We start from the raw sequence: 17,650 nt of genomic DNA, 5'->3' as shown, positions 1-17,650 counted from the left end.
GCTGCATGTATATATATATATATATATATACATACGTGGCATAACGTATAAGGGCAGTCGCGAAACGGCGTGCACAGAGGTATACGCCACAGCAAGTATGTTTAAATATACACATGCAGAGAAAGGAGTCGGATGTGTGTGTAGTAGAGGAAGGAGCCTTGACACGAATCATGCGCCTCCACCTCTTATATTATATACTATAGTTACCTCATACATCGATTCTTCTTTGCGCTTACCTGGTCTGGTCTAGGTCTATATGCTACACACCCCAATGTACGTGTATATGCCTATCCGCTATACTAACACAATGTTTGACCCGCTGATCCCGTATGTATAATATATGTATATATACCCGACGCTTGGACTGCTCGACCCTACAAACCCACACACACACACACCCCCAGGGATCCATAGACCAGTAGACAGTTGTGTGGCTTGCTTTTTTTTTTTTTTCTTTTTTTTTTTTTTCTTCTTCTTCTTTTACTTCTCCTTGTGCCCTTACGTAGGTATACATTTTTCCACTCGTTTGTGCACTTGTCGCCTATACCTCTCCCTTCGTCTTTGTACACATTGGGTGTATATTGTTTCGGCAGGTGCAGATGCTACAATGGAAGAGCCAAAGTCGGTCTCAAGAGAGAGAGAGAGAGAGAGATGGAGGGGCTGGTATAAGAACGAGATGGGAGGATTTGCGCGCATCTCTCCGGTGGTTGCGGGGAAAAGTTATCGGGGCTGAGGGGATTTAGGGCGTTGGCCCTTAGTTATTATTAAAGAGCCTCGTGAAGGGGAATTTCTTTTCCTTTTAGATTTAATGGGGCTTGGGTTACTTTTTTTTTCTCTTTTTTATACGACTGGAGTAGACGTGGGTGGATCTCTTATTTTCTAAAACCCCGTCTGGTACACTCTTACCTGTTACTGTACAACGGATTTCCATTTGGACTTATCGACGGTATCAACGCCTTTTCCCACTAGTGGTGATTGTAGGGTCGTGGTTTGAGAAAAACGAAACCACCAGTGCAGTAAACTTGTTTACATATTTTTTTTTTTTTTCCATCTTTCCGAGCAGTAAAAGTTTAGCCCTGGAAACACCTTATTTCGATATCTCGTTTTTTGCGGGGGGGATAAGTACTCGATATTATACGCGTAATCCTCTGAGATGTATCGTAAAGATCCTCTCGACGCGTGGTGGGTAATAATTATTCGAGCCAAGGTATGATATGCAAAATTCTCGATCTGCCTCATATTAAAAGTATTAAAATCAAAAGTTACTTCACGGTTGGCGATGTGACCACCATGTTTTTGGAGCAGTTGCGTTTGAAAACAAAAGAGAACCGTAAGCGGCGCAATATTTAATAAATAATCGACGTTTATATAGATTCCTAATTTTCCTAATTTTTCATTGCAAAATAACGCGTTGAGGGTGCGATGAAAAATCATCCAACCGCATTGTTTTCTCTTTTGTATAACTTTTAATTTCCATTTAAATAAAACAACAAATAAGGGAAAAAAAAGAGCGTAAGGATTGCGCGATCGCTCCTCTCTCTTTCTCTCTCGTAATTTCGTCTTTAATAAATAAACACTTTCGAATTGATTTTCACGCGCAAACGTCCCCTACGAGCAAATAAAACATGTAAACGATAAGTGCCACCAACGCTATTAGGTCGACGTATTTGTAATACCGTACCCTCGTAATGGCAGAAGGAAAAACAAGAGAGACGCGCATAAATTCTCTGTGACCCCAAAATAATTCCCAACACGTGTACAGAGCACGAGCCATTAGCCCAAAAACGCCATCGATTCCTTTTCCCAAACTAACGGAGCGCGTATATATATATATACAATATATACGTAAACTTGGAGATGTACCCAAAGTCAGAGAGGAAATAACGATCACATGTTGTATTTGCTTATGGCAGTGACTCGTGTGTGACCGCGCTATAATCCCCTTCTGTACATATACTACAATACATATACCTACACCCTATTGAGTATACATGGAATGCGGTAAAAAAGAGGAAATGCTTTATATGGAACGGTATACTGTTACATGTATACACATGAATAATTACTAGGCGGCTACGATGCGTTGGTGTTGCGATATTTTTTTTTTTTTTTTTTTTTTTTTTTTTTTTTTTTTTTTTATGGGCAATCGAGGAATGTGTGTGCGTTTTTTAAAATGTTGTACTTGCCCGAAGGAGCGTAATGGGCAATGACGTTTCTTCGCGCTCCAATGCAATTTAAGGTTTTTTTTTCTTTATTCACAATAATAAGCAAGGGCAAGTATTGTGTGAAAATGTCACGCGCATCCGTTTTTACGTAACGTACCTAAATAGTATACATGTAACAGCTACGCTGAGATTTATGTTGATGGAGTCAGCCACGTTTTGTTTAACCGATTTTTTAGGTCCAGCGGTATGGTATTCGAGATATAACTTTTCGTATTTCAAATGAAAGCTTTTTTTGGTGGCATCTTCCAAATTAAATGACCCTCATATATACGATTCATCCAAGTTGCCCTGCACCGATCTACCGTGTGTTACGAGTATACTTATAAGTACAACGACGCTCAATTGAACGCTCGCGAGTTCAACGCTACATTATGTACTTGTATACGTATATGTATCTACGACGCAACTAGCATTGCTTATACGTAATGTACATACAAGATACACGTTCGATGACGGAAAGTGTGACCAATTGACGATTATTTATTTTTTTTTTTTTCACTCGCATCCCTTATTTCTCGGAGGTGATAAACTCGTCATTATATGTATAGACAAGACCGTATCAGATCTGACGAGTATACATATATATGGCATATGTACCATCATCAGCATCAGCTACTCGCAAGCTTGATCGATCATAAGTATATAAACGCCGTGTACTACGCGCGCGTGTATCGCCTTACGATTGTGTTGTTGTATGTACACATTTGTTACAAAATTTTTGCTACCCGTTTTTCCTCGGCGCGCTGCGTCACCGATTTATACACATATATACAATGATGTAGCTTTGATCGTGCCCATATACAAATATACCCGATGTATACCGAACATTGCTTTGATATCGTAGCTTTCTCGTTTGATAATTGTACATGGGTATATACAACGTATGCGAGGGGCCATTCAATGTACTACGATATGCGTTTATTTGGTGTAAGCTTACAAGGCCGTGATACAACAACATAGATCAACAGAGATCGAGAGCATTAATTTTCAAGATGCATCGTTGGCATGCAGGCAAGTCGAAAGAGTAATTTCAAAAAGTGCTCGTTACCTTTTGAACTGGAAACGAGATTTCAGAGAGGCCAGATATGGCTCTTCAATTAAAACATACGACCACTCTCGCGCGGCTTTAATTTCGAGGCTCGCCATTAGAGCGCTCTTTGGATTTGTGTATATATTTTTACTCACTGTATAGTCACATGTGTGATACTGTGATGTGTGGGCAGTGATCGATTATAAATAGAGCGCGTGGTGGCTCAGTCGGCTATAGTTCGTGGATTGGCACGCGGGGGGGAGACCGTGGTTCGATTCCCGGCCATAGTGAAACTTTTGGGCAAGTACCTCTGTGTCTTTCACATGTGCTTTTTCACCACGCAATGCTCCTCGAGGAGGGTTTAGGCGACCTTCTCGCAGCATAATTGCCTAATTTCCCCTACCCCTCTCCCAGTAATGGGGGAGGCCTTCCATCCCTTTCCTTGTCCCTTTCCCAAGTGCTAAGTGCCCATAGTAGTGCCCTTTATAGGAGCCGGACGTAGAGAGCACTCTAATATAAAATATATATATACATATACATATATATGTGTATACATACGCCTTTCGTTTTGATATATCTTAAAAACACGTGATGCACGAGGAAGAGTAGGTGTTTCTAATATTCTCGTGTGTTTTTTTTGGGGGGGGCCAATCGAAAAAACTGTACACGATACTCAATGGAATACGTCGAGTGGGAGGATAAGATATACATATATGCGTACCTTCTTTTGTCATTTTCGATTATATACCTTACTCCATTTTTCCATTCACTCGCTATTTTTCATCGAGCTTTGGTTCATCGATCCACCACCGTGTGTATACACTATAATATCCCCGTTACTGCGAGAAATTGAATTTACTTTCTTTCCGCGCGAGGCTTTTTGACGTATCACCCCGTTGCGCTGTTCAAAAATCCTCCCGGGGGCTGTGAATTTTTCGCAACGCGGGGCAAGCAAAAAAAAATGCAAAACGTGAAAAATATTTCAACGCGTTGAGGTATAATTTTATACCATTCAATAAACAGTCAATAAATCATAGATTTTTACGTCGTTTTGTAAACCCATGCATATATATATATTTGAATTTCTTTATTTTAACCAGTTATTTATGATGTGTATACCAGTATAATTTACAGAAGAACGATTTTCATGAATATTTCACGCGATAATGAATGGATGAAAGTCCCGCGTCCGACCGGACCTTGAATATTCTCTACGGCTTTTTTTTTCCCCCATGAAGAAAAAAAAAAAAAAAAAAAAAAGAAAGCACTGCCCCGACGCGTGACTGCGCACAAAAGCGAAATACGACTCTGGCTTGCGTGTACTTGTCATTTTATCTTCATAAATATATAATTATCGTCAAACTGTGAGATGATGGAGCTGTATCGGTGGCTATTTGACTGGAGAGCTGTGAAACATTAATTTGGTACGTATCGGGTGTAGTTACATTGGAAAAAAATGAAAAATCACGCAACCGATCGATAGGAAATCGGTTCATTCGCACCTGGGCGTAAAAAAAAAAAAAAATAAAAAAAATAAACACGATGGGATTCTCGAGTCAACTGTTACCTATATTTACACGTTCGATCAGCTTGCTGTCGCGTGATTTCTGGCAATCGAGGTGCGTCGGCGTGGCGAATAGTTGACACAATAAAGCGCGCCTTGGCTGGTATGCTGATGTTGATTGTAATATTTCGTGTGTACAATGCTGCGTGATGTGATTAAAAAAAAAAAAAATCCCTACACGGGAAATTGTACAAATGACAAGCAGTTTTTCAAAAGGATGGAAATTATTCGTATAACACCCGCTTGGACTTGCATGCCCAACAGTACTCGATCAAATCCTTTCCTCGTTTTTGCTTGTACTTTTTTTTTTTTTTTTTTTTTTTTTCGGGTTGTCCGTAAGATCGATTTAACACGACCGACATTTTTTACGTTTGATGGTAGATTTTTTTTTCCCGTGCTTTCTTTTGTCTCGATGGCGGAGAAAAAATTCATTTGATCGATAAGCAGTAATTTGTAAGACTCTTGTGATGTTTTCATGGCTGCTTTCTCGTCTTGTGTGATAACACCGAAGCGGTGCTCTCTTATGCTGAGTACACTACTACGTGAAAAAAAAATGGACAGATTAATTTATTTGTATTTTTCGTTAAGGCGAGCGCGTGCGAATTATCATCGGTTACGTGAACGCGATAATAAAGAAATTGTGATTACGAGGGAATTTTTTTGTGAGAGTAAATTTAACTGAAAATTCAGCAATTTATAAAGACTCAATGCCTCATCACGTGTACACAAGAACGAAGGAAAACAAGTGACAACGACTCTTTTTTTTTATAACTGAATGATAAGAATATTTATTTATAAAACATTTGTATATGGTTTTGTTCGGTATACCATAACAGTTTATAAAACTGTAAGTTTGGTTCGAGAATATTATGATTTGAAGATAACAGTTTCATTAAATCAAATCACACGTATTAAATATTAAATAAAACATTCGCTGTTTTGATGTATATTAGAAAATTAAAAAAAAAAGTTCATTATAGCAAAAAATCATGATTTTCATGGACCATCAATAGGTTTTACAACAGTAATAAATCACATTTAGGATTTTCACATTAAAACGTTGGCGATATTACACACAAAAAAAGTATTTGCTTCAGAGAGATGGTGTCACTTACACTGTCTTCTCTCACTGGTTTCGGGTTCCGTCAGTCCCTGGCCCATCTTGATTTTTTGCCCGACCTCGGTGCAAAACTTAAAGTCCCGGGGAGCCTCAAACAGCAGTACGATTGTCGAGCCCATTCTGAACTCGCCAAAAAGCTCACCCTTCGTCACCTTCAGATCGTCGAACTCCGTGTCCTCCGAATTCTTTCCCCGTGGCCACTTTTTTGTATTCGTCACGAGATTCTGGTCTTTATAGACTCGAATAGAGCCTACATTTGTTGCACCTACGGCTGTGTAGGCCATAAATCCACCCTCCCATTCGCCAATATACACCACTCGTTCGTTTTGTGAAAAGAGGTCTGGCATCCAGCTGGCGATCCGTGGATTTACACTCAATAGTTTGCCTGCGATTAATTAAATGAATCGAAATCCATGTATATTTACATCGACACAAGTAATTTAGGTAAGGAGTAACCACAGGATATGCGTTACTCATAAGGAACAAAACCTAGCACAAACCTTGAAAGTGTCGACGTAATTTTATCGTCCAATCCGCGGGACTGTGAAATCTGTGGTAATCACCAGGTGCTAAGTATACCGTCAACTGGTACAGCACATTTTCAGGATTCTTTAACAAACTAGTGACATAATCGTCACAAACAGTCTTATTGATGCCGCTGTCGGTTTTTTTGTCTATGCGCGGCCAATTCGGCTCGCCTAAAAAGTGTTGCAAATTATATGTTATTCCCTTGACCTGCTCAACTTTACACGAAGTAACTGGACCATAGTGTAAAACTTTGCCATCAGACGGAGAAACCTGGGGCACATAAGAATTATTTTTTGTTATTACATACAATAATTTTTCAATAGAAATGATTAAATAAAGTAAATTACGCACTATACTACTATTTTGAGCTATGATTCTGGCATCCGGTTTGAGAGGTCTTACAAAAAAGTCGGACAGACTTGGGAATTCAGTCAGTTTTGCATCAACTTCATCTAAATTAGCTTTAAAAATCTTGGCATAACAGCTATAAATCGTTGATCGCAGAGAAACTGGCAATTGTAAACTGGCAAAGCCACCCCAGACTCTGCTGGTTATTCTCAGTGGTAAGGAACAATAACACTCAACCTGGAAATCATAAAATTAACTCTTGTGTAGAAAACATTGTAAAAGCAATAAAGCACAATTTACGCATTTGCATTCAATGACACTTTATTGACTATAGCTCTAAAGTTAATAAAACACACGTGACGAAAGCGAATACTCCAACAAAAAATAAGACTAAAACACAAAGAAATAAATGTGAAGGAAAAGATTCAGTCCTACCATGAGTCCTTCAATAGGTCCTTTGTTGGTCTCGTGTCTTTTCCTAAAGTACCTCCACTGTAGCACTGCCAAGAGGTAGATGCCCAGTCCCAAGGGAATTTGCCACTGCCACCTGCCCACATACGACCTCCACGACCTTACAGACGAATTGTTGTCGCTGCTCTCTTGTGCGGTCTGAGCTTGGATAGATTGTTTACTCTTGGTAGCCTCTGTCGATTGGCTTCTCAGGCCCTGGCCTGAGAGGGAAGTCACGATTTTTTTGGCCGATCTGATGACGGCGTAGGAACACTTGTAGGTGATACGAGCTTCATAGCTGGAACCGTAATCATCATTAGGGCTTTTGAGGTACATTTTCGAGCTTACGGACGAGGAGACGGAGAGCGTACAACATTAGGGCAGAGAAGACGAGGATCAGTGCTCCGGAAGACATGAATTCAACGTTGTACGTATATGATGATTGAGCCGCACCAAACGAGTAACTATGTAGATACTTATTGTATGGAATAATAAAACTGGCATGCATGCAGTGAGTTAGCTGCAGCAGCAACGATGCGGTGGCACGATTTTGTAAACAAATGAAGAGAACCAGGGGCGATGAGAGAGAGCAAGCAATACTTGTGTTTTATTGAACCTTATCCTTTGCCATTATTGTACTCCGCTGCGCACAGCGCATAGCTTGTAATAATGGTACGGATGATATGTATACGTAAGAACAGAAATCAGTGACTCATTGTATTATGTATACATGCAGTCTCTCTATCGCGCACACGAGACACACTTCTCTTCTTCTCAATACCTCTGTACTTCATCGGTCCATCACTGCCACATTTCTACAGAATACCTATCACTATTATCATCCATATTCATGGTACTTAAACGCGTTGTTACGTTGACTTTAATGGGGGAGAAAATCGCCAGATGCTCTCTGCCCTCGTGCAAACAAAGAAACAGCGAAACTTACCGTGCCACTTCGACAGCTAGTCTCGAGATCCTATTCATCGGCATCGAGATATGCGCGAACTGAAGGCGAGAAGATTCGAAATCTTCCCTCTTGCCAAATTGTCTCTCCCTCTTTCTTTGTACCTAATATACGCAAAATTATTATTAATAGCTGAACTTATTAAGTATATTTATTGGCATTAGAGTTTTCCAGAGCCATTTCAGCAATAATGCGCCCACGACGCCCCACGATTTGGAGCTGATGTCTATATAGTTTTGCCGTTCACTGAAGCTTGTTATGTATTGTAACTATATATATATATGTGCTAGCTCTTTTAATCCCAACTACTCGTCTGCTACTCACAGGAGGAGGACTGGAGGAGAGTCAGGGGCCACAGGACTGGACGACTGGTTCACTCATTCACTGGTATTATAGGTATTAGGTTATGTTAGTGATCTATAGGCGTCAAGGCGTGCGCATCTCTCCCCCCTTTTTTCCTTTTGCTCAAGCTGCGTTTACATTATACTTATTAATAATTAATGGCAATTTCCAAAACATTATCGTGTACTTGTTGAAGCTCATTGCTGCTGAAAAATGATCTAGTAGAAGGATTATAATCGATGTTGATGTCTCGAAGTATGACAAATAAAAAAAAAAAATTTATTTTTAAACAAGAAAAGAGTGTCATTCCTTTCATGATATCTAATTAAGTTGTGGCTTGGAAAAATTACATTTGAAGCAGTAATCAGGTCTTGACAGGGTTGCCAGATTGGGTTACATTGCAAGTGGGGCTGTATGAAAAGAAATTAAGCGATTTAAATTTTTAAAAAGCAGTTTTTAGATTTTTGGATTATTTTGGATAAAAACAGAAATCAGCTATTTTTAGGCTAATGTCTTTTATAATCTCAAGCCTGAACCATCACCTGGCAGTTCTGGCACTCAACATAATTCGCTTTTATACAGATAAAATAAGCCCAGCATGCCACACTAGAAAATAATGGAACTGAAAGACTTCGAAATCTTCTAAAATTTAAAGTTCGAAAAATTTAAGCTTATTAATTGTTCTTTCAATGTATAAATGCACATTAGTCATGTCAAAAGTCGGGCCAAGCATGGGCCAGGCTATACCCAAGTCAGCGCCATATTACAACCCCAACCTGTAGCGGCTTGTGTTGGTCATGGGATGGGCAAATGGGCATGCAATTTGGAGATACATAGACATTTTTTGCTTATATTTCGAAGTGTTAAGCGACTAGTAGCGCCGCCCTGAGGGTTCGATTTGGAACTATATGTTTCCCCAAAGTATGCGTTCAAATCGTCGCGGTAGCAACGACGTAGAAAATGAGTTTTTTTTATTTCCTTAACCGATTCACATAGACATTTTTTGCTTATTTCATTGTGAACGTTCATATTGAAAAGGGGGTTCCACTGTTCCGCTAAACTCAAATTGAGTGAACAGACTGAACAGACCTATACTGTGTTCTCTGTCAGTCAACGAGTCAACATAGTTGCGACCATAGGCTTTGTTGCCTGATGGAAAAAGAGGTATAGATCTGTTCAGTCTGTTCACTCACTTTGAGTTTAGCGGAGCAGTGGAACCCCCTTTTCAATATGAACGTTCACATGTTCACAATGAAATAAGCAAAAAATGTCTATGTGAATAGCTCCGATAATACTTACCCTTCTATACTTAGTACCTCAACTTTGTGAAAATAAAAAAATAAAATTGAACTTCTGCCGAAATAATTGTCGGTGCATTAAACTTACCCTAACCCAACTTTACTGCTTAGGTGCTTATACTGCTTAGTGAGTCCCGGACCTGGTGCGTCGACTCGCGTAAGACTGAGAGGATATACCTATATGTAATATGTCTTCTAAGGTAAGACGTAAGACGTAAGACTATAAAAGCTTGTTTATATAGGTATTGTATAGTCTATAGTCTTCTGTAAGAGAAGAATCGGCTCCCTACAGCTCGGTCGGTCGGGTCGAGTCGGCTTGGTGTGACGGTATGGACTATATTGCATACAGTCATTGGAGAGTCTCGTTTCTCCATCCGCAGTTGATGCATTTTTGTTTCGGAGTCGAGGCTAAATTATCGCCGATAAATATGCCTCAAAAGTGTTGAATACAAGCGCGTATCGCGGACGTTGACGGTCAAGTTGTGTGTGCTGTGATAATTGTTGGTTTAAAGAGTTGGTTAAAATCTGAGAGCTGAAAAAAATGGACCAGGCACCGGCAGGTTAGATCCCCTTGCTGTCTATACTGTACACCCACTATTTTTTGCGCGCTTTCATAGTTTCTCGGATTATTCCTCTTCACCTCTTGTGTTTAAATCATAATCGTTTTGTGTGTATACCTTATACGTTGAAATAAACCCTACGAAAAAAACCATACACCCGCTTTTCTCTTCTATCGCTTAAGCATGATCAATATACTTAGTACATACACTTATACACACACGTAAAGCATCGTCGACTGCTTATTAATATATACGCAAAAGTAAGCTACAATTTCTTGTATTATCGAGACAGATTTTGTAGTACAAGGTTTTCTGTGCTAATATGCATGATCGTTTGTATTTTTAACGTTTTTTCCTGTTATTAGTTGTGACAAAAAAAAAAAACAAAGCAAACATATTATTTCGTCTGAATCTTGTAGTAGCATACCTATTGCTTTGGAGGTTAAGTCGAGGGTTAAATACGCATCCTAGCAATGCTGCTTTCTTACGGTGACTCGTGTGCGTTTCGCTATTTTGCATCTTATTAATAATTTTATTCGTCTGATGTGTCTTGGTCATTTAAATCGTTTAGGATTTGCAGTATAGAATCAAATTACTTTGAATTAAAAACAAATCAAGTAACTTAACAATGCTGTATATTCATTGTTTGTGTGTTTCTTAAAATGAAGAATGAGTAGTGGCATTATTAATCGTTAAAAGTTAGTAATTAAAAAAAAATATGTTCAAAATATACCTATTTTTAAATAATTTAATTTATTGACAGCAAACTAAAAACAGGTACATAATTATTCAACCCTAAATGTCATGTTCCTTTTTTCTTCTGGTAGATTTTTTTGATTTTCTTGCTAAATTTTTTTTATATTTAATACAGATACCGAACTGCGTAACATCATTGACAAGTTGGCACAGTTCGTGGCAAGAAATGGACCAGAATTTGAGCAAATGACAAAAAATAAGCAAAAAGACAACCCCAAGTTTAGCTTCTTGTTTGGTGGCGAATATTTCAACTACTACCAATACAAAGTCACCACAGAACAAGCCAGTAAGTTGGAAAAAACATCTATAATTGTGCAACCTTTGACAATCTTGGGGAAGGGATAGTTTTCGTGCATCAATGGTGACAAGTGCACCAATTAGGATATAAAAGTTTTTTTGAAAAAGAAAAGTGGAGACATTTGTTGGAGTTCATTTGTTGTGGAGCAAAAAAGGAGTTGGAAATGCATAAAACATAAAAAAAAAAAAAAATAAATTTTTACAACTGTACTGATCTTAAACATTTTGCAATAATACGTCATCCTTCATTTGCAGTTTTAAAGCAAAAAGGAATAAATCAAATGCAAAATGCAGATCCACGTTTGAACGTTTCACAGCAAGCACCAGTTGCAGTCAATAATGTTGGTATGGCCCAGAACAATGGCCTTAATCCAATGAACATGGGTCCTAGTGGGAATCCCGCCATGGTAAACTCTGGAGCCCCTCACCCAGGACCTGGTAACCATACAAATGCTGCACCAGGTCACATGCCTAACATGCATCAAAATTCTGGCCCTGGACACCATCCTGGACCTGGACCTGGACCTGGACCTGGGACACAAAATTCTGTTAACAGATCATCGGGTTGGCTTCAAAATGAGTTAGCTAATCTTCAGACTCAACAAACAACTCTGCAAGATCAAGTGAGACAGTCAGAACAAAACTTGGCAGCACAGCATGCTGCTTTAATGGCACAACAGCAGGGTCGTGTTGAGGATGCTGTTAGACAAGCTCAGGAGAGCAATTTGCAAAATAATGCCCAGACGACTAATACAGATTTAACTGGCTTTGATACTGTACTGCAGCCAATCATCGACAGTTGTACAAAAGATAGCATTAGTGCTGGAAAAGCCTGGATATTGTTAAATTCCACAACTTTGGAAAGTAATCAAGTAATTGCAGAACATTTACTGAAAAGGTACCTTCTATTTGTGCATTTCAGTTAGTTTAATTATTTTCTATTTCAAATTATTTTATGTACATAACGTAAGTATCATTAAATTTTAGAGTTATTCAAGAAACGGTTTTTAATCATAAACTTCATATTATTTATCTCGTAAATGATGTGTTGCATCATTGGTAAGTCTAGGTCTCATCAAAGGATAATTTTGATTTAATAATATTTGGCATGTTTATCCAACACAATGAGTACAATTTTTATTATGATAAATTAAATTTTACTAGTGCTCGAAAAAAATCATTGGAATTAAGAAAAGCTATGGAAAGTGTTGTTGTACCAATGTTTTGTAATGCATCATTAGCAGCCTCAGAAGATCAAATAAATAAATTGAATAAGCTTTTAAGTTTGTGGGAGTCAAAGAGTAATTATTTTGAAGAAGGCATTATAGATAAATTGAAGAATCCAAGTGCTTCCTGGGCAGATTACCAAGCTAGCGTGATGTCTCAACATGCCAATGCGATTACCACGATCACTTCGACAACCAAGCAGACATTTGATAATTATCAAGCCCAACATCAAGCTTTCGTTAATCATGCATTAAGACAAATACAAAATATTGAACAGCAAAAGATTGTAATCGATAGACAACTAAAAGCACCACCCCCTGCGCCCATGGTGAGAAACATCTATTCCACCTTACGTGGGGGATCATCACTTTTACTTGAATAATAAAATTTACAAAAAAAAATGCATCAGAAAATCGTAAAGTTTAAGGGTGTCAACGTGAATTTTTCAGGAGCAAAAAAATGTACCTCCACCACCACATTCTGGACATCAGGGACCACCAGCAGGACCGCACCCTGATCGAGGCTCGCACTTTGGAGGTATGCAACCGGATGATCTAGGACCGCGCTTTGGTAGTATGCACAGAGACGACAGACCGCAAATGTACGAAGCTCAGCACAGAGAAGATAGATTTAGTAATATGCAGTTTGATGACCGACCACCTCGTGATGATCGCAACCAACCCTACGGACCACCTGACGACAGAAGACCACCCTACGGGGGTCCTCATGACGACAGGTTCGATGACAGAGGGTCACACTACATGCCTCGATCACATGATATGTAAGTGTCTTACCCAATCTTTTACGTTTGAAGAGCTTTATAATTGTTTGGCATAAAGAGGGTTAAATAAAAAAAAAAATGAATAACATATAATTTTTAACAAAACCTTATGAAATGTTTATAGTACAAAAAAATAATTCACTCATACCTTCAAAATATAATTATTTGAAAAAAACATGAAAACAAACTAAGTATGTACTACTTGGCAAAATATTAACGTTTCACGGGAATATATGTGATTAACGATAATTGCTACAAGAATCTTTGAGTAATAAAATATCACTGTATTGATTGTTTTAATATTTATAAATATATTTAATAGGGATCGGCCACACTCATACGGTGGTCCACCGCTCGACGATCGAGGCCAACCCTACGGATATTCGTAAGTACTTTAACATCTCTGATTCTTTTAAGTTTCGAATCGATAGCTCGAGATGTTTTTTCTGCACCTTCTCTAATGGATAAAAAAAAACTGTCAATATGCCTTCAAAAAAGCGGATGATTATGCACTCGCTTTTCTTTAGTTGTATCTTTTTTTTTTTTTTTATTTCTAAAGAGTATCGGAAAAGGCTTAAAAATTACACTTAGTGTACTTTGATTCAGACTTAGCAAACATATTGGTAATTATCAATGTATGTAATAGAGATCGGCCTCACTCATACGCTGGTCCGCCAAGATGCCCTCCTTCGGCTGGTCCGCATCAAGGACCACCTCCCTATCCACCCTATAGAGGTCATATTTCATCAAGGGGTGAGTGTTATTTCATGTAGATTTTTACCTTGCGATGATTTGATTTGAAAAAATTTTAAGTATATACTTTAATTTCAGAACTAAACTCTGATATGGGTCCTCACGACGATCCAATAGGACACGGTGGTATGCCTCCTGACTATCCGCCTCATAGAGTTCATATGCCACATGGTCCACCAAGGGGTAAGTTTGTAAATTAACGTAAATTTATACCTTGCAACGACTTCAGCTAAAAAAACCAATTAAATGTGTATTATAATTACAGAACACAATAATGAAATGGGCCCTCGCGATGATCCAATGGGACACGGTGGTATGCCTCCTGATTATCCACCCCATAGAGGTCATATGCCACATGGTCCACCAAGGGGTGAGTTTCTAATCTTATAAAAATTTGTACTTTGAAATAACTTAGTTGAAAAAAAACAAAAACGAATGCGTATTATAATTACAGAACTTAATAATGAAATGGGCCCTCACGACGATCCAATGGGACATGGTGGTATGCCTCCCGACTATCCGCCCCACAGAGGTCATATGCCACATGGTCCATCAAGAGGTGAGTGTGGTATCATGTTAATTTGTATCTGAAGTGATTTTAATTGTAAAAATAATTGAGTTTGTATTTCGATTACAGAACACAATGCTGACATGGGCCCTCACGGCGATCCAATGGGACACGGTGGCCCACCAATGTCAGGCCCACCAATGTCAGGTCCACCAATGTCAGGTCCACCAATGTCAGGCCCACCTGGTCATGGTGGCCCTCCCCGTGGGCCACATGGAGGTCCTATGGGCGGTGACCCGAATTTTAGCCAACCACCACCTGGCTGGAACATGCCACCTGGTGGTGGTGTTAGTGGCGGTATCGGTGGTCCTCCGGGGGGTCCTGAATCATTCACTCATCTGCCTTTACCTGACTTATCGAAACCACCACCGGGCTTTGGTATGCCTTCAGGCCCACCTCCGCTAATGTCCCAAGAAATTTGTTTGGACGACTTGATGCCTAGCATGCCTTACTTCGAACTTCCTGCTGGGCTTATGGTACCTCTTATCAAGCTTGAAGATTGTGAGTACAAGAGTTTGAATGCAGATGCCATCAGGCTTCCACCACCAGCACCGCCAAGTGATAGGCTTATTGCCGCTGTCGAAGCATTCTATGCATTACCTAATCACGATTCGCCAAGAGACAGGTGACTAGTTTTTTTTTTTTTCTTTCTTTTTTTTATTGTTTTATATTGTTATTACGATTATCACATTACATTATCTATTTGCATTTCAGTGATGGTTGGGAGAAGCTTGGTTTATACGAATACTACAGAGCCAAGAACGCAGCACGAAAGCGCAAGGAAGATGACATACAATGTGGGCTCAGGCCAAAGTCCAGATCGCCATCGCCGATAATAAGACCCCGTTCGAAAAGCCTAAGTCCACCAAAGAAACGATACAGAAGCAAATCACGAAGTCGATCGCGATCTAAATCTCGAGAGAGGCCGAAAAGCAGATCAAGAACGCCACCGCCAACGCCTAATCACCGACGAAATAATCGTTCGAATCACAATAATCGGAATCGCAGAAGGCGAAATAGTGGTAAAGGTGATCAAATGCAACAACAACAGCAGCATCAGCCACCACCCACGCCAGACAGAAGGCTCGAGCGATCAGAAAGGAGTCCGACACCTCCTAGTTTCCTGTGAGTACATTTTACTTTGAATTTCATATTTTTCAAAATATTTTCATATTCAAGAAATCCGTTTTCATTCATATTTAAGCTGTACTCGATAAACTATTACGATAATTGATGTATAAATTACAGAGGGTCGATGTACAGCAAAGCTAATCAAGAAATGTCTCTTGATGAGAGCAATAAAGGCCACCAGCTGCTACGTAAAATGGGTTGGGGTGGTGCCGGTCTCGGTGCAAACGAGCAAGGTATCGAAGCTCCGATATCGGGTGGTGAAGTGCGCGATCGAACCGATCAATATAAAGGCGTGGGTATAAATCTTAACGATCCATATGAAAACTTCCGTAAAAGTAAAGGTCAAGCCTTTATTACGCGAATGAAGGCGAGGGCCGAGGAACGTGCCGAGGAAAGGGGGGACAGAATAAAAGATCCAGATACTAAACCAGTGTAAATCGAAAGACAATTTCTTTTTTTTTTGTAAGTTCGAATCGTGTGCGCATTTACCTTCTCGCAAAACAAATCATACAGAAAGGCGTGTGTGGAAGTGTTATGATTGAATGTTTTTGAGATTAAAAACTGTTAAATAATTATTGTAAAATCGTGAAAAATGTCACTTTTGTATGTCTGCATGCGAGATATTATGTTATTAAGAATTTTTTAATATTTGAAATCTTGAATGTATATTTGGTAAGTTCTATTTGAATTATAAGAGTAAAATGTTTGAATTAACATTGATTGACATGTGCGTGAGATTTTCAAAATCGACTGTAGGCATAGACTTTTTGGTTCTTACGATGATGAAGGGAAAAACGCTTTCCTATTGATTAATTTTTTAACCAATTAATCATTTAATCATGGTTAAAACACTCTAAAACCTCAGAAAAAAAAGGTATCGAGCCAATGAACTGTGCAGAAACTTGAATTTGTATCTATAGTTTTAGCGATAACTGATAAAATGTAACAATAAATCCGAAAACTTCTTTATAAGAATTTTTTTTATTCAAAATTTTTAATCCTATCGAGTAGCAACATATGTTATCTATAGCACAGAAAATTTAATATACCCTCGTTAAAAGAAATATATATTTCAGTATTGCATTTTTATTATGCAACACCAAATATTTTTTAGTAATGAAAGTTTCAGTTTTTTTTTGTCTGTCACTTAATAATGCGTAAATATGTGAAGATAAAAAGCTAAAAATGTAAGTTTATCATTTTCCATAGATTTTCATGTACTCAGTGAATTTTCGTTCAACATATCACCGGGCATTTCTGTACACCAAAAATTACAGTGCTTCTCTCGTGAGTCAACAACTCTATGTCAAACTCAGACGAAGGCTTGGTGTCAATACACATCATCGGTACATAGCATCACTTTTGATTCGAGGATGGAATGCATCGCTCATGAAGCATAGATCTGTTGATGACGAGTCGGACTAGTTAATGGCAGCGCTCGCTAAAGCTTTGAAATGCATTCGGTTGTCACGTGTTGATGTAGGTAAGCAAACAGTTATATATCCATACGTTCGCACATAATGCGGCAGCCATGAGCCGCCAAACGTGACTATTTTCAATGGCTCTCACGTTTTCCGATATATAGCGCTGCTCCAGAAAAACAATGATACGTAACACGCAAACACGTCTGCTTTGATAACCCGCAACGATTATAGTATGTGTACATAACTTTGCCCTTTTTGTTGTGCTTGACACGCAATCATTCGTC

At 38.9% G+C, this 17,650-nt stretch overlaps 2 protein-coding genes across 7 annotated transcripts; one reads left to right on the top strand and one right to left on the bottom strand.

Annotated features, from left to right (window-relative positions):
- Positions 1 to 5,586: 5,586 nt before the first annotated feature.
- Positions 5,587 to 10,043, bottom strand: Pisd (phosphatidylserine decarboxylase). 4 transcript variants are annotated; one of them, XM_089592210.1, is made up of 6 exons: positions 9,958 to 10,043; positions 8,212 to 8,333; positions 7,251 to 7,563; positions 6,819 to 7,052; positions 6,440 to 6,737; positions 5,587 to 6,324 (listed from the first exon to the last, which is right to left on the bottom strand). In XM_089592210.1, exons 2-6 carry the CDS (start codon positions 8,253 to 8,255, stop codon positions 5,927 to 5,929), a joined length of 1,287 nt encoding a protein of 428 aa, XP_089448336.1. In that variant the 5' UTR covers positions 8,256 to 8,333; positions 9,958 to 10,043; the 3' UTR covers positions 5,587 to 5,926. The 4 variants fall into 4 exon arrangements, with proteins under 4 accessions (XP_089448336.1, XP_089448335.1, XP_014210828.1 ...); XM_089592209.1 differs by lacking the exon at positions 9,958 to 10,043 and adding an exon at positions 8,554 to 8,607; XM_014355342.2 differs by lacking the exon at positions 9,958 to 10,043 and having other exon boundaries at positions 8,212 to 8,588.
- Positions 9,827 to 16,955, top strand: scaf6 (SR-related CTD associated factor 6). Of its 3 annotated transcripts, none has more exons than XM_089592208.1 (14): positions 9,827 to 10,069; positions 11,301 to 11,471; positions 11,738 to 12,380; positions 12,470 to 12,541; positions 12,647 to 13,037; positions 13,159 to 13,490; positions 13,813 to 13,875; positions 14,137 to 14,243; positions 14,322 to 14,426; positions 14,509 to 14,613; positions 14,698 to 14,802; positions 14,881 to 15,436; positions 15,526 to 15,936; positions 16,060 to 16,955. In XM_089592208.1, exons 2-14 carry the CDS (start codon positions 11,372 to 11,374, stop codon positions 16,376 to 16,378), a joined length of 3,309 nt encoding a protein of 1,102 aa, XP_089448334.1. In that variant the 5' UTR covers positions 9,827 to 10,069; positions 11,301 to 11,371; the 3' UTR covers positions 16,379 to 16,955. The 3 variants fall into 3 exon arrangements, with proteins under 3 accessions (XP_089448334.1, XP_014210851.2, XP_014210852.2); XM_014355365.2 differs by lacking the exon at positions 9,827 to 10,069 and adding an exon at positions 10,113 to 10,429; XM_014355366.2 differs by lacking the exon at positions 9,827 to 10,069 and adding an exon at positions 11,166 to 11,206.
- Positions 16,956 to 17,650: the final 695 nt, after the last annotated feature.

The sequence above is a fragment of the Copidosoma floridanum genome, unplaced genomic scaffold (assembly GCF_036245765.1).
Source record: "Copidosoma floridanum isolate Cflo_tuat_1 unplaced genomic scaffold, Cflo_Japanese_pri ptg000014l, whole genome shotgun sequence".
Taxonomy (NCBI): Eukaryota; Metazoa; Arthropoda; class Insecta; order Hymenoptera; family Encyrtidae; genus Copidosoma; species Copidosoma floridanum.
Note: the sequence above shows the minus strand (reverse complement) of the source record. Positions and strands in the feature narration are given on the sequence as shown.